The sequence below is a fragment of the Mytilus californianus genome, unplaced genomic scaffold, assembly GCF_021869535.1.
Source record: "Mytilus californianus isolate M0D057914Y unplaced genomic scaffold, xbMytCali1.0.p SCAF_5, whole genome shotgun sequence".
NCBI lineage: Eukaryota > Metazoa > Mollusca > Bivalvia > Mytilida > Mytilidae > Mytilus > Mytilus californianus.
In genome coordinates this window covers 21,665,249-21,680,775 of record NW_026262701.1, presented here as the reverse complement: position 1 = coordinate 21,680,775, position 15,527 = coordinate 21,665,249, and the positions used below count along the sequence as shown (strand labels likewise).

The following is a 15,527-nucleotide window of genomic DNA, read 5'->3' as shown; positions in this document are numbered from 1 at the left end:
GCTTGACTCTGCATGATTTTACAGTATAATTATTATAACATAACATTTACATCATAATTATAGTGTTATCTATATTGTAGAACAATGCTAATAAAATTCCATTGTTTGATTATTCGACAAGGAAATTGTTCAAAACACGTGCTGGCATGGTTTGATTTCACTACAAATAATTCATTGTTAAATCTGTATCAAACTTGGATGGTTTATTTTTGGGAATACTTTTATAAAAAATATTACACCAGGGTTTTCGATATCACAAACTAGTCAATACCTTTACTAAATTTTATCATCGGTACAAAGACACATTCGTAAATATAAATCAACATGCAGACATCTTATACGTTCAGGTATTTCACATCCAATCTTTTATGGTAATATTCTTTACAAAGCACAAAAATGTCGGCATTCACCTCAAAAGCTAATCCAAACCTTTAAACAGACTTATTCAGAATGGATATAGCTACGATACTGTTGTCAAGTCATTAAGAATGGCATATTTTGGTACTAATATTGATTCACTGATAGGATCTTTGCATCGGAAATAAACACATTTATTCTAAAACCAGTTGTTGGCATGATACGGGTTATGTTCTTCTCATATATGTTATGATGGTATGATACTAAACCCCTAACGGAAGGGATGGTGCTTGTTCTTCATATGATGAAGACATAATCTTTCAATCAGTTTAATTGAGGTCTGGAGCTGGCATGTCAGTAACTGCTAGTAGTCCTTTGTTTATTGATGTATCATTGTCATTTTCCTTAGTTTCTTTTGTTACTTATTCTGACATCGGACTCGGACTTCTTCTTGAACTGAGTTTTACTGTGCGTATTGCTGTGTGTTTCTTTATTCTACATTGCCTAGAGGTATAGGGGGAGGGTTGAGATCTCAGAAAACATGTTTAACCCCACCGCATTTTTGCACCTGTCCCAAGTCATGAGCCTCTGGCCTTTGGTGGTCTTGTATATTTTTTAATTTAAGTTCATTTATATGTTTTGGAGTTTAGTATGACGTCCATTTCTCTGAACGAGTACACATTTTTATTTAGCGCCAGCTGAGGCCCACTTCGGATGCGTGATTTTCTCGCTCCATTGAAGACTCATTGGTGGCCTTTGGCTGTTATCTGCTCTATGGTCGGGTTGTTGTCTCTTTGACATATTCCCCATTCCCATTCTCAATGTTATTGCAAAGAAATTATCATCGTTTCAAATTTACAATATATATTCACATTTACGGTTAAACCTATTGACTGTTAATAAAGGCTTGAAATTTGTTTTGAAATATTAGCCGGCCAGAAATACAGTTTTTTTTTGTTAGTAAGAAAACCAATAACACCAGATTAGCAGTGCATTTCATTATTAGCTCAATTTACAAAATTCCTTAGTTAGCTTTTCTCATCACTTGGCGTCCGTCATCCGTTTAATTTTACAAAAATCCTCTTAAACTACTTGGCCAATGGGAACCAAACTAAGTAATAATCATCCTTGATAAATCTATATTAAAAAAATGTGTCATATGATCCTGTCCGCCAACCAACACGGTCGACATGGCTAGAAAATAACATGAGGATATAATACGTTTTGTGTTTACTTTCTTCAAAGCCCCTTCAGAATGAGAAAATCTGACTGGCAGAAATTTGCAATACAATTCGAGCTACCTACTGTCAATGTATATGAAATGGCGACTTCGTATAGAAGTGATTGCTGTTTAATTGCAGATTTTATCTTTTTTTAATTTTTGCCTATAATTTTGTAAACTAACACAGATAAAGAAAACTTTAAGAGCAAAACTGATCAGAAGACAAGATCTACAGATAATCTGACATGGCTGATATCTGCAGAATACTCCTTAATAGAGTTATTGTCCTTAAATGACGATTTTTACCATTTTTTGGCGTTTTTGTCTCTTGTCTCAAAAACAATAATCCAAGGATAGATTTTTTAGATACAAGAAACATAACTGGAAGCAGCTGGGTAGGCCTATGCACTCATATTGTGTGATATTTTATCATTATCATAAGACACATTTGCCCATCTAGGTAAAAATACTTATTTCAAAGTAGTATGAAAATGTAATGTACGTTGTTTTCATCATTATTTGTTATTGGCTCTTGTAAATGCTACATTAAGGTGTCTTCTGTCACGTCCGCACTTTGGAAGGAAGTGTTTGTTTGTTCTATCCAAGATTTGGAACTTTTCTCCGGCATATTTAGTTTAAAAGTAATTATGGGATCTTATGATACGTTATCCTCGGTAAACATGTACCCGTCTTACAATGACAAAAATACTAGTCTGTGAGATCTGTAATTGGAATTATATTTTGAAAATGAATGCGTTTTTCCTTATTATTCTTACTATAATATGTGTGTATTATTGTATAAATACAGTGCTTTTTAACCGACCCGTGTCATATCTTTAGATAAAAGCAACAGGTACGATCACGTACTGCTGTTTACTTGACGAAGTTGTAAGAAAGTCAGTAGGTAAAACATTTTATTTTCTACTAATTAAAAATTCTTTAATTGATCAGAGTTCTGTTCTACATTTTTTTAATAAAGGGACAAAAGTAGCGATTCGATGTTATATTTTCTTGTTTACATTGTCAAATATTCGTAAAGGCCTTCGCCGCATACGTCTCTCGCCTACGATTGCTTCTGTCTGTGTAAAAGTGTAAAGTTGACTGCCAAAAACACGGCCCATTTATAAGTGAAACACGAAAAAAATAGAAGCTTTTTTGTTTAGGTGCTACTTCTTTATTTACAGTATCAGTGTCGTAACATTGAAGGATGATCTAACACAGTTGTTTATGTCTTAAAATTTATCGTTCGATTGTATGTCAGTGATAAATGAAAAAACAACCTGAAAATTGAAAACAAAAATATGTTTTTAAATTTGGCCAAAAAATATGTCAAAGTAGGTAGGGCCAATTACTTCTGTATTTGATTTACTTACATGGTCAAAATATAAAAAGTATTTAATCCTTATAGACATTGAAAATACCATTATCTAAATTTTTTGGAAAAAATGGACAGGTCAATATATCATATACGTAACATATATTTTTTTTACCAATTTTACTTTGTTCATTTCCATAAAATCAAAATGCTATTTTGCGCTACGTGATGCTGTTTTAAGAATTTTGATATACAACTGAAGTTCAAAAGGGGTTTTATTTATCAGATTTTTCATCGAAGGACATTGCTCACCATAATGAATTATTTTGTATATTAAAGACAATTCATGGCTTACTTTCAACAGAATTTAAGTTTTGGTTCCCGAACTCCTTTTTAAATATTTTTAGGAAAAATACTTGATATTTGGCAAAATCTGTTACAATTGAGTTTTTGGCTTCATTCAGGAAATTATCATTTGTTGATTTGTTAAGAAATGAGACATTATGTTTTAAAACGTTAAACACATTGTGCGGTGATACCATGAATAAAAGTCATAAGTGAAAGCATTTTTGAATATGGCCCTGTTGTAAAATAAATACAAGGGAAATTGACCCTACCTCTTTTACTTATTTAACTGCCTTTCATTTGATAAAGAAGAAATTTTTGTCTTAGTTTCCATAGAGATATGTATGCTGAATAATTTTGTAACCATAGATTAAACATAAATGTTGCCGACGACAACGAGGTGTACGATCGCTATGTCTCGCTTCCGTGACTTTCGTTGTAGGCTCAACAAAAATGACACGATCTTGTATAAAAAGGGATTTCTATAACGTTTTTTAATCAAATAAGATATTCGCTTCTTTTTTATCAACCAGTTGAGAGTTGAGTTAAATAGTAATGATCTTTATAATTTAAATGACCAAAATCATTGTAATTCCATGCCGAATACCGTTTACCTTTGATGCATAGTTCTTTTCATTGACGGCCTTTGTAGGTATACCACGTAAAATTTCATTCACTAAGAATAGGTACCTGAATGTGAGCCTGAAAATGGCATAAACTAACTATAATTTATATTGTTTTAGTCTTTTTTTTAATTTTAATGTCATATTAAAAGACCTTTTAGAATTGAAAGAGAAAAAAAAATATAGGTTTTCTGTTCTTAATTCAAAATAAAGATAAAATAAAACATGCAGAAAGGTACTGTATTATTTTTATGAATCAATATTGCTTTATATATGTGATCAAAGGAGTGGTAAAAGATACCAAAAGGACATTCAAACTGATTAGTCGATGACAAATTGAGAACGTCATGACAAAAACGAAAAACGAATTAAAGACATGCTAAAGTATTTAAAACACAATACAGAAAACTAAAGATCGAGCAAAACAAACCCCACCAAACGGTCTTATAATGTCCATAGACAGATTAAGACAGGTCGTTTCTTCTGTATTTTACCAGCTTCATTCGTATGGGAAGAATTCAAATGGCAGCATGATAAGTTATAAATATTGAAAATTGCAAAATTGCATTAAGACACAGCTTATATTTTGCAGTGCGTAGAATATATTTCAACAAACTTGTTAAAGGCCAACAACAATATGAATAAATTTGCAAACTTTATAATGGAATGCAACTGAAAAATTCTTTATGATATCTGACTGAGTTTTCAAAAAATTGTGAATATCTAAGAACTGGCAAATTTTACCGATTTTTACCTACTATCTAACTTATAAAACAAATAAGATGGACTCGTATAGTAACTGTTTTGCCACGGAACAATGTGTACTCAATTGAAACTGTTAATTACTTTTCTCATATTATATTGTAGGTGCGTATTTTATAGGGTTTTCTATTTGCGTGGTTTGTGGCTGTCATACAAGTGAAATGTTTAGCTAGCTATAAAGCCAGGTTTTATCCACCATTTTCTACATCAGGAAATGCTTGTACCAAATCCGGAATTTGACAGTTGTTTTTTTTCCATTCGTTTGATATGGTTGAGCTTTTGACTTTATTAAAGAACTTTCCACTTTGAATTTCCCTTGGAGTTCAGGTTTTTTTTTTTTATTCTTTTTTTTATTTTTATTTTTATTACAACAGCAGTTTAATGATTTTCTTTTTTCTTTTAATGAATCATAGAATTAACATATTCTTAATTCTTTTGGTATTTTTAATTTTTTTTATTTTCATTCTTGCATCTAATATGACAATGAATGCGGATTATGTAATTCACTGAAATTTTTATTTTAATTTTAATCTTATTGTAATAGAAACATGTGTGTGATTGTTTTTTCCTCTTGATTTACAGTGGTTTGATTGCGAAATGTATATAAAGAGTATTTCTCAGCAATCAGATTATCCCTGCAGAAAACTTGATTTAGTAGCAATGAATAAATTCAGTGTCACAGTTTTGCTGGCTTTAGTCCTTATTGGATTATTTGCCGTTCAGAGTGGTAAGTAAAGGTTTGACTTATTAAAGCGTTCATTAAATTTAATTTTTTAATATTTTTATTAATTGTCAAACATTATGTATATACGTAACACTTGATATATATGTTATGTCAGATTTTTTAAATAGAGACAGTAGCTACATGCAAAAATACTAGCTATCAATTTCTTCATTTTTAAATTGGAAACAAACTCTTGAAACAATTAAATTAAGTCTTTATATCCTACCAAAATTGGCAATTACAACAACATCAAAGGGATGGGAAAACAGGAAGAAAGCTATAATTTGTATTCTTGAAGTGAGTATTTTTTCCTTACTATTTGTCATTATTTTGATGTTGTTGAAAAATTTGTTATATATTGTTTGTCTTCTTATAGTTTTCCATAATTCTTATATATAAATTATACAAATTATCATTTACTGGCACATAAATAAGAGGAAATATTTTTTTTATTTAAAGTTATAATTGATAACGTTTTTTTTTTCAGATGCAGGTTATGTAAGTTTAAAAATATTTGAAGTTTGTTATGGTATGGCATCAAGATATTTGGTTTTATCATAAACTTAACAGTTAATACAAGTCAACGTTATTTATAATACAATGAATGAAAATCGTTCGGTGTCCAACATCCGTGACGATTCAGTCACGGTTACAAAGTCTAATTGATATCTGATAGACATCTAATATAGGGACATAAATAAACGGCAAACACTTTTTCAAATGAGATGGTTTTTTTCCATATCACTCTACGTATCAACCTTCAACCAATAAGCCCTCAGTGTGTAATATTGAAAAAACTATAGACGTGAGATTGCGCACTCTATACAGTAATATATGTATATAAGAAAAAAAAAAGAAGAAAATGCATATATATCGTTGTATCAAAAATTGTTCACATAGTCTACATTGTTCACATTGTTACTACCGGTTTCACTCCTCACGGAAGATATTCATGGTAAACATATATACAATCTTTCAAAATAAACTTTGTTAGTGGTAAAGTCACGTTACATTTACTCTTCGCAACAAAGGAGGTAACGTTGATATAAATTGTTCAAAATAAACGTTGTTAGTGGTAACGTCACGTTATAAACATATTAACTTATTAATAATATATCAATCAACTATAACAGTCTTATCTATTATTGGGTATATAACTCATGTTCAAATATTTTCAAATATATATAAAATAAAAAAAAATTGGACTAAACTAGAGTTGCATGCCGTACGGCGACTATAGGTCATTCACATCCTTGTCTTTCTGTCTTGTTGGATAGATGTCTCAATTTGGATGCAAACCTATCAAATTTTCATAAATGGCCTTTTTGTTATGTGCTTAAAAAATGTTTAACCTTGTTTTATGTTCAAATGTTTTTTTCAAATTCATGATCAGAATCCTCGTTATCGATTAATAGATGTATCGTAATGTCCTTCTTTGAATCTAATGTTATAATACATTTTTACGTCCCTGTTTGATAGTTTTCATTACTGCTTAGTTGCGATATGATTAGGTACAGATTGAATATACAAATTTGTCAACTGTTAAAGGTATTTTGAATACTATATGTCGCATTGGTTGGTGTTGCCATTGATTGACGTATAAGCCGCATCGCCTTTAATGTATATATATTCTGATGGAACCAACTGTACGCCTCTTTTTGTTGACATGTTCCTCTTTTATTTATATGAAGCTGACTGCATTCAAGAGGTTCTTAGGAAGAATGAAAAGAAGATAGCATTATCCTTTAACTTCACTTTCGCTATAAAGATGATAACCTCACACTGAATAACTAAAACAATTATGACTTTGTTGAACACATGTATCCCAATGACATGAAATAAAGAATACAACAAATACAGTTAAGGTTATACGTGTTGACATCTGTAGTTTGTTAGCTCTTTTTTTTAAATAAGTTTTTTAATTTTCAAACATTTTGGATTCGAGCATCACTGAAAAGACATTTATTGTCGAAATGCCCATCTAGTGCAGCAACATTGGTACCGTTAATATTATTAAGTCGGCCTCATATTTTGACTTGTATATATAAATTGACAATGAGGATTGTTTGAAAAAAGACTTAACAACAAAAGAGATGATTTCAGATTTTTATATTAATTGTGAACTTTCCATTTCTCGTAGCAACATTCAATTAGCGCCTGTATATGGTTATGATTCTCCTAGTTGATACGATATTCCAGACCTTGCATTTCGTATCATGATTTCCTTGAAGGTATTAAACAAAGAGTTCCAAGTAGTGAAGTTGAAACCCTCCCTTCTAAAATTTAACGGACGCCATCACCAGTTGGTTGACTGTTATGGAATATCTAGTTCACAGATGACAACAGATATGTACAAATTGTCGTACCCATAATTCCGTCCTCTTTTCCTCGAATGTGACCTACTGAATACGATTTTTGACCGGGTATGTACGTTCATGAGTAACATGTTGGATGCCAAATGTGGAACAGGGTCTGCTTACCCTTTAGGAGGACTTGAGATCCCCACGATTTTTGTTGGGGTTCGTGTTGGGCAGTCTTCATTCCCTGTTGCGTTTTGTATACTGTTGTTTTTCTTTTTTTCTTTTTACGTTTTTTTTTGCCATGGTTTTGTCTCCTTTTTTTCGATTGGACTTAAATCATCGACTACATAGTTAATATATTTTCATCTTATTAACTGATGTTACGCCATCAAAGCGGGAGGTTTGGCATGCCACAAAACCAGGTTCAACCCACCATTTTTTTCATAAAATGTCCTGTACCAAGTCAGGAAAATGACCATTGTTATATTATAGTTCGTTTCTGTGTGTGTGTTACATTTTAATGTTGTGTTTTTGTTGTGTCGTTGTTCTCCTCTTATATTTGATGCGTTTCCCTCAGTTTTAGTTTGTAACCCGGATTTGTTTTTATCTCTATCGATTTATGAGTTTCAAACAGCGGTATACTACTGTTGCCTTTATTTACGCATCGGTTTTGAATTGTTTTATATGTCTACATCATAATTAATTCAAAATTTAATGTTTTTTTTTTTAATTTCAGGGTTATGATCAAGGATATAATGCACCATGGCCATACAACAATGGTTACTATGGCTATAATGGATACAATGGATACCACGGACGTTATGGTTGGAATAAGGGCTGGAATAACCGTCCATATTTAGGATCATATTCGGGAAACAAAGGCTATCTGTATTAGTACTGAAACAAGAAAGTTATCAATATTGATATGAATGATAGATAAATAAAGCTTTATTTGTGTTTCCTCTTAGTTACTTTTTGTATGTATCAATCCATCGTTATTATTGTGGTCGATTGATTTGCAGTTGGAAAAACACGAATGTTTAGTTAATTGTATGTAAATATTTGCAAATCCTCTCAAACTTTGAAAAATTAGAATTTTATTGATACATGAACAGGTTGATATAATCTTGTTACTTTAGTAAACAACAGTAATTTGTGATGTCACCATGACGTCATAAATATCTTGATATTTTCGTATTTTACATATTTTACGCTAAGTTTTTGGTCAACATATAAATGCACAGCAACAGTTTTACACAAAAAGGCATTTTACAAACATTTTTGGGTAAATCGGTTAATCATACAAATATCTAATAATAATCACAAGATATCAAAATGAGGTTATTTTGGACACATTTACTGTTTTTGCACCAAATGTAATATGTTTGGAGCCCTATCTAGGAGATACATCAATTGCTCGAGTTTATCCATGTTATTACATATACAGAAAAGTGTGGTGTGCACCAAAAATATCCTTTTTCATAAAATAGGAGGGACAAAATTCTCAATTTCTTTTTCTGTTTGCACTTTTATATCTATATTCAATAACCAAATTCTGTTCAGATAAAGACTTAAGGTAAGAACAATATTGTTGAATGAGTAGATATTTATATACTATGCCTCTTATTATTAATAATGGAAAAAGTCTCATATCGGTCACTACAATACTATCCATATGCTGTTTTCTTTGGATAAAATGTTGCTACCAGTTTAGTGTTAACTTGAATTAAGTGAAACAATGTTGGTACAAATTTTTTATGTACTTTTTTTTTGCTTGAAATAAAGCATAATGATATTGAGGAAAGGAGAAGTCAATGTAGCAAGTGTGGTTCTGTTTTAGGTATAGAACCTCTAATCTGTGCTCGGTCACAAAGAATATACAAATTCATACAAAATAGTTCCTACGCATAGCTGCAACTTTGTCAAAGAGAAAACTGTTTGGATAATTTTAGTATCAAATGGAAGCTTATGGACTTTGGATCACTGTAGAACCATTTTTTAAATATTCTTTTAAATATTGAAATAGAAATATATGAAATTATGATATGATGCCATATTTGCACTGTTGCCAAGATCAGAAGTACCTGATTAGTACTACCAAACTTCCTGAAACCAGCGAGCCCTTATTTGTAATGGAAGGTATGTTGAATATTCAGCACATATCATGATAAGGAATGGTTTTTCTATGAAATAACTGCAATTTTATTTGAACTTTAGAAAAAATAGCTATAAATGCTTCAAAGAGGCATACTATAGCATAGAAAGCAATTGGGCTATGAATAAGTGGTTTTATTCGAAATGGGATGTAGATCTTCTTTATATTTGAGTACAATGAACAGTCCAAAAATAGAACAAATAATTACTACACAGAAATCTGAAGAATGAGTAAAACGAACAAATAACAACGTTATTCAAATGAAGAACGAAACATAGCAGTACCACAAAGATGTTCAAATAAAACATTTTTTTTTCAATTTCCTTACAATGATTATAGTTTAGGAGAATTGGGACTTCAAAAAAGAAGATTCTGATTTTACTAGCAGAGACAATCAGTTCATGGCCATATATACACCATAAAATTTGCTCGGCAGACCCTTTTAAAAGAATGGGCATACACTTTCTTTAGACATAAAACACAACGTTTACCAGACCATCCATAAGTTAAATATTGTAACATCACTTTAGTTGGAACAACTAATTAAAGATACTGGGCTTAAATTCTGATACTTCAGATGCGTGTTTTAACAGTTTTTTTTTTGTTGTTGATCATCCTCAGTAACGACTTAAATTTTTTTTTTTTCATTGAATTTCCAAAGACATGAAAATCTAATGCTTCTAAATAAATAGGTATTCATTCTAAATCTATTCAGCACTTGAATGCACTGTTTCAAGGTTACAATTGAACACTAACAACACAATTTAATGATATTAACAGAAATCGCATGTCTATTGTAAACAAGAGTCTTATGTTTATTTAAAAGCATTGCATCATCTGAATGAATTTATTAAAACAAACATAATTGATACCGGTACAAACGTGTTTGCTTCATGATTATTTGTGTCAGATTTTTTTGTATTTTTGCATATTTTAGACACCATCTGTTTCATATTGCCTAAAATAATGCCTTATCAATCAACAATTCAATCTAACATAAAGGTCTCCGTTCCCAAATACTTACTGGCTCAAGATCTGGTACATAAATATGGAACCATTAATTCTTTTCCTTTAATAAAAAAAAAAAAAAACAAAACGTTAAGGTGAAATTTTAACACTGATAATTCATGGAGTTACTAATAACTCGTATGTTATGAAGTTGGGTCCCCCAATCCCCTTTAATTTGTTTAAAACAGCCTTAAGCATGGTTTTCTATTCACAAATTTATAGTGATTTCCCATATTTCAAGATCGTGATATGTACATTGATAGAACAACTCTTGCAACAGAGATACAGATAGTATATACTGTAAAGACGTTTACAAAAAATTCTATTTTATTTTTAATTTTTAGTTTTTCATTCAATCATACATAGTACCACTATTTTCATCAAATGTATGGTCAATGCTTTTATTACACCGCTTTTTGTCGAATATTTGCTTTTTGTCTGACGTTGTCTTTTGTTGACGTTGCGTTTTGTACGGCGTTGCGTAAAGTCCATTATTGTTTTTTGCTAGAATAAATTAGCTTTTTGTCCTAAACTGTATATTCCCCCTTTGCTAAAACAACAGTTGTATAGACGTTGCAACCGCGATATGACGTCTCTGAGACCGCAAAAAAAAATACGATCGCAAAGACATTGGAAAGATCTCTGCGACGTCTTGACAAAACCTGGTTAGCAACAGTGCATTAATTCATTGTACGCTGGAAAAATGTCTTCCGTGGTTAAAAACATGTCAGCATTTGACACTAGAACTGCGAAACATCTAATTTTAGGTTAGTCTGTCTTATTTAAAAATCAAGGGAGGTCGGTTGAGAGCAACAGTTACCTTAACCATTGACATATTGACCTCAGAGTTTTCATCTGGATACCCTTTTTCCACCAAAACATCCGTGTTTTAGTACCAGTGACCTAGATCTTTGACTTATTGCCCAAATATTAATAGGCTTCTTTCCATTCCATGTAATTTTGATCCCTGTAAGTTTCATTCAAAGTTAGCAATGGATATTCAAGTTGTCTTCCGAAAACCATTTGTTTCGGTTACATGACGGACAGACGGACAGACGGATGGAATGACGGACTGACAATGCGATTATTGTATTTTCCTGAAATTTTGTCGAGGAAAATAAGAATTGATAAGCTAGAGACCACTGTGAGTGATGAGATGATTCATTTTTGTCCTTAACAACAACTGTATTGTGTACGTGCGTTTCGGTAATCAAATTAAACATTTTAAGTGATATTCCAATGGGTACGGATTGCGTCACTTTGATAACATTTTTGTTACGGTATTGTTATAAAATTACCTTTTTTTAGCCAAGCCCTTTAAAGATCCGTCTTAATTTATTTGAAAGGTAACAAAATATAACACGGTCACTTGATGGTATGTATGCCATTGGTTTAAGTAACCAAAAATGCTTTAATTTTACAGTTGACATTTGCCTCCAGGAAACACACTTTAAAAACAAAAGATATAAATGAAGAACAATATTTGTCCTTTTCTTGGTTTCAATATTTCAGTTTCACACATAAAACTGCATGCAATGTTTACTAAAAAGAGACGATTTATCTTTCCCTATTGTTTATTTTCAATTTGAAAATGATGTGCCGTTGGTCCCTACTTATGATGCTTTTATTTCCCCACTGGTACGTTTTGCTTTATAGCTTACAGGAAAATAAAGTTTCTTGCTTCTACAGAAACTGTCGGTGTTGGAAATTTGGCATCTACCTAGTTTTGAATTTCATTCGAAAGACTTAAAATACTTGTACGTTAGAATAAAAAAAACAAAAATAAATAAAAAACAAAACAAAACTAATTCGTCCTGCGTATGGGTTTAATGCATACGCACTTGTCTCAGATTTTTTAACCTAGACGTTATATAAAGATGTAGGGGTTAAATATAATAAGAGACACGCTCCTGTTGCTTAACGCAACAAACCACTTTGTCTCATGTAGTAGTAGTTGTAGTAGTTGTAGTAGTTGTAGTAGTTGTTTTCCTTTTGACCACAGTATTCTAATGAAAGACTCAATTTCGGTAAGGGAAAAATGGGCTATTCTTCAAACAGAATTTCTGATGGTGGGGTCTTTTATAGCTGACTATACGGTAAAAAACCAATATCATATTTTCCTTGTCAAACCATAATTGTAAAAATTGTTTGAAGTTTATATCTGTTTCAAGAAAAAAATATTAAATCTTCTTAAAAAGTGCAATTTTAAAAAAAAAGTTGTGAACACCAAAATAATCAAAAATCTATTTCTAGTAAGATACAAACAACAAAAATTAAAATACAAACTCCAAGTACACAATTAATTAGGTGCATAAAATGTGAATTTTAAAATATGTTTTCACTGATGGAGCTAGAAACAAAATAAGGAAATACGAAAAGATTTGAAACGTTGAAAAGCATTGATCACAGAATAAGAACACCAGGATGCTCTAATAAGAGAATGACACACTTTCATAAATTGATAGACAACCTGCGAATCAATATAAATCACAGAAATATGTATAAAACATAAAGTTATAAAGTGTAATTTTCATTTGGTGAAAATGTTCACGCCGTGCAAACAGAATAAATTTTTAAGCAAATGTTTTGACAAGTATATAATTGCTTCATCTCTGTTTCGAAAGTTGATTAATTAATTTTCATGTCATGTTCATTGCAATATGGGAAATTACTGCAAATTCGTGAAAACAAAACAAGCAATAGACGTTTTTAGAAGAAGTCAACGAAACATCAGCATCATTTTGAGAAGAATTGTGTATCATACATTTTCATTTGCCATGATAAAGGTTTCCAAAATGTTGAGGGAGAAGCAAACTTGAAAACATACAAGTTTCAGTTCTTCCATGCTTTAGAAGTGTTTACATTTCACCAATACCTTTGATCATAAGAAAATAAATGATAGTTTCAATGTATTGTAACTGATTGATTGATTGCTGGTTGCTTAAAGCCCAGTGTATTGTAACTGTTGCCAGAGTCAATCAGAAGTTCAGTCCGTTAAGGTAGATGGGGGGTCTACATTTTTATCCATAAGTTTTTTTATTTTCTAAGGAAAACTTCTTAGTGATATGTACTTCGAAATTATCAAATAAAAAAATGGGGTCACCAGTGTTCCAAGCTCAAAATTTTGATTTGAAAATTTAAGGTAAAATGAACATTTTGACGCAAATTTCATATAGACAATGAAGGAAAAAACGTTATTTGATACATTTATTGAATAAAAAGTGGCATTTCTAATCCATAGAATTTTTTTATTTTTTGTAATTGAATTCTCCAAATGTTAATTTAAAAGTTGAAAATAAAAAAAATGGTAGGTCACCGTCCATATAAGAAAGATACGAGTTAATTGAGACAAGAAAATAGACAAAAAAGGGAGTTAACTTTTAATTCATAAATTGAATAAATTTGAAGATTTACTATTTTTCTTGTTCAGATTTTATTTGTTTCTTTAGATATATCAATGGAATTTGGTATGTTAGTGTCTAATATTGAGAGGGTGAGTTGTGTACCAAAAAGACCACATTTTTCACTTGACTTTTGATTTCAAGGTCAAATAATTGAACTTACGAAGTGTTATATTATAAACCTGTAGTTAATTGTGCGAGCCTTAACATTTTAGTCTTTTGAGATAAATCAATGATGTATTGTATGTTTTTGTAAAACCATGGGACAGCTTGTTATATACCATCATGACAGCTAGCAATTAAGCCTTGACATTTGGCTTCAAGGTTAAATAATTGATATTTCAAGTATGCATGATTGATTGGATGTCAACAATTTTGTTTGCATTGTTATATATATTAATATGAAGTTTGTTATGTATGTGTATAATCAAATGAGGGTAGGTCATGTGCTATAAGGACTGCATGTGTCCTTGACCTTTGAACCCAAGGTCAATAATTGATATTTTTAGTATTGACATGTGAAGCTAGAGCTTGTATTGCATTTTCATAAAAACAATTTTTGGTATATCCTTTTACGGGAAATAAGTGGACGCATTGTCAAAACCGTAGACAACCATCTTACTTCTGACTGTGTAATGACATTTGCATGTGCAATTTGTGGGTAAAACCAGGTTTACAGTGCACTTATCCAGTTTCTTATATAATTACTCGACGAATTCATAACAATCTTTATCACTCCTTCAACAACATCAAAAAGGGGGACTTAAGATCCATCTTGAATATAATTGAATAGATAGTTTTGAAATGGGAAAAAAATGATAATTTTCTGTGATCAATTAATTTTTTGAGTAACAGCTACAGACTATAGTACACTGGATAAGTTTGGATATGTATCCTTCAGTCGGTGTGGAAGGAATTTAGTAATGTTGATCAGATCACACATGTCACACTCATATTGTGTGTTTCTGAAATGAAAAAAATGGCAACAAATTTGAACCATGTACGATTATTTATTTTCTCATCAGGAAATGAGGATATATTTGACATTTTCCAACAAATACAAAGCATATTTTTTTATACTATAAAACAGCCATTAGAAATTACATCATCATAAATCTTCTTATTTAAACCAAATAGAATTTATTTCTTGATCCTCAGACTCTACCTCATGTAAACTTTATCACGTTTATGGTTCAAATGATTTCTTTTTAATTTGGCAAAACTTTTTAAAAATTAAAAAATGTTGGCTTTTTTAAAATTTATTTGGTGTAAAATGGACCCTCAAATACCCTAGATTCATTGCTATACCATGTAT

General features: G+C 31.0%; 2 protein-coding genes and 1 long non-coding RNA gene across 5 annotated transcripts in view; 2 read left to right on the top strand and 1 right to left on the bottom strand.

Annotated features, from left to right (window-relative positions):
* The window catches only part of LOC127702704 (uncharacterized), a 119,815-nt gene that overhangs the window by 58,479 nt on the left and 45,809 nt on the right, over positions 1-15,527 (bottom strand). The gene's annotated exons all lie outside the window — the stretch shown is intronic.
* The window catches only part of LOC127702690 (neuropeptide-like protein 30), a 119,255-nt gene that overhangs the window by 69,806 nt on the left and 33,922 nt on the right, over positions 1-15,527 (top strand). The gene's annotated exons all lie outside the window — the stretch shown is intronic.
* The window catches only part of LOC127702692 (neuropeptide-like protein 30), an 84,842-nt gene continuing 74,565 nt past the window's right edge, over positions 5,251-15,527 (top strand). The window contains exons 1-3 of the mRNA XM_052206993.1: positions 5,251-5,351; positions 5,836-5,846; positions 8,385-8,593. Of these exons, the coding sequence (XP_052062953.1) occupies positions 5,285-5,351; positions 5,836-5,846; positions 8,385-8,543 (237 nt within the window). The 5' untranslated portion in view covers positions 5,251-5,284 and the 3' untranslated portion in view covers positions 8,544-8,593. The remainder of the gene's footprint in view (positions 5,352-5,835; positions 5,847-8,384; positions 8,594-15,527) is intronic.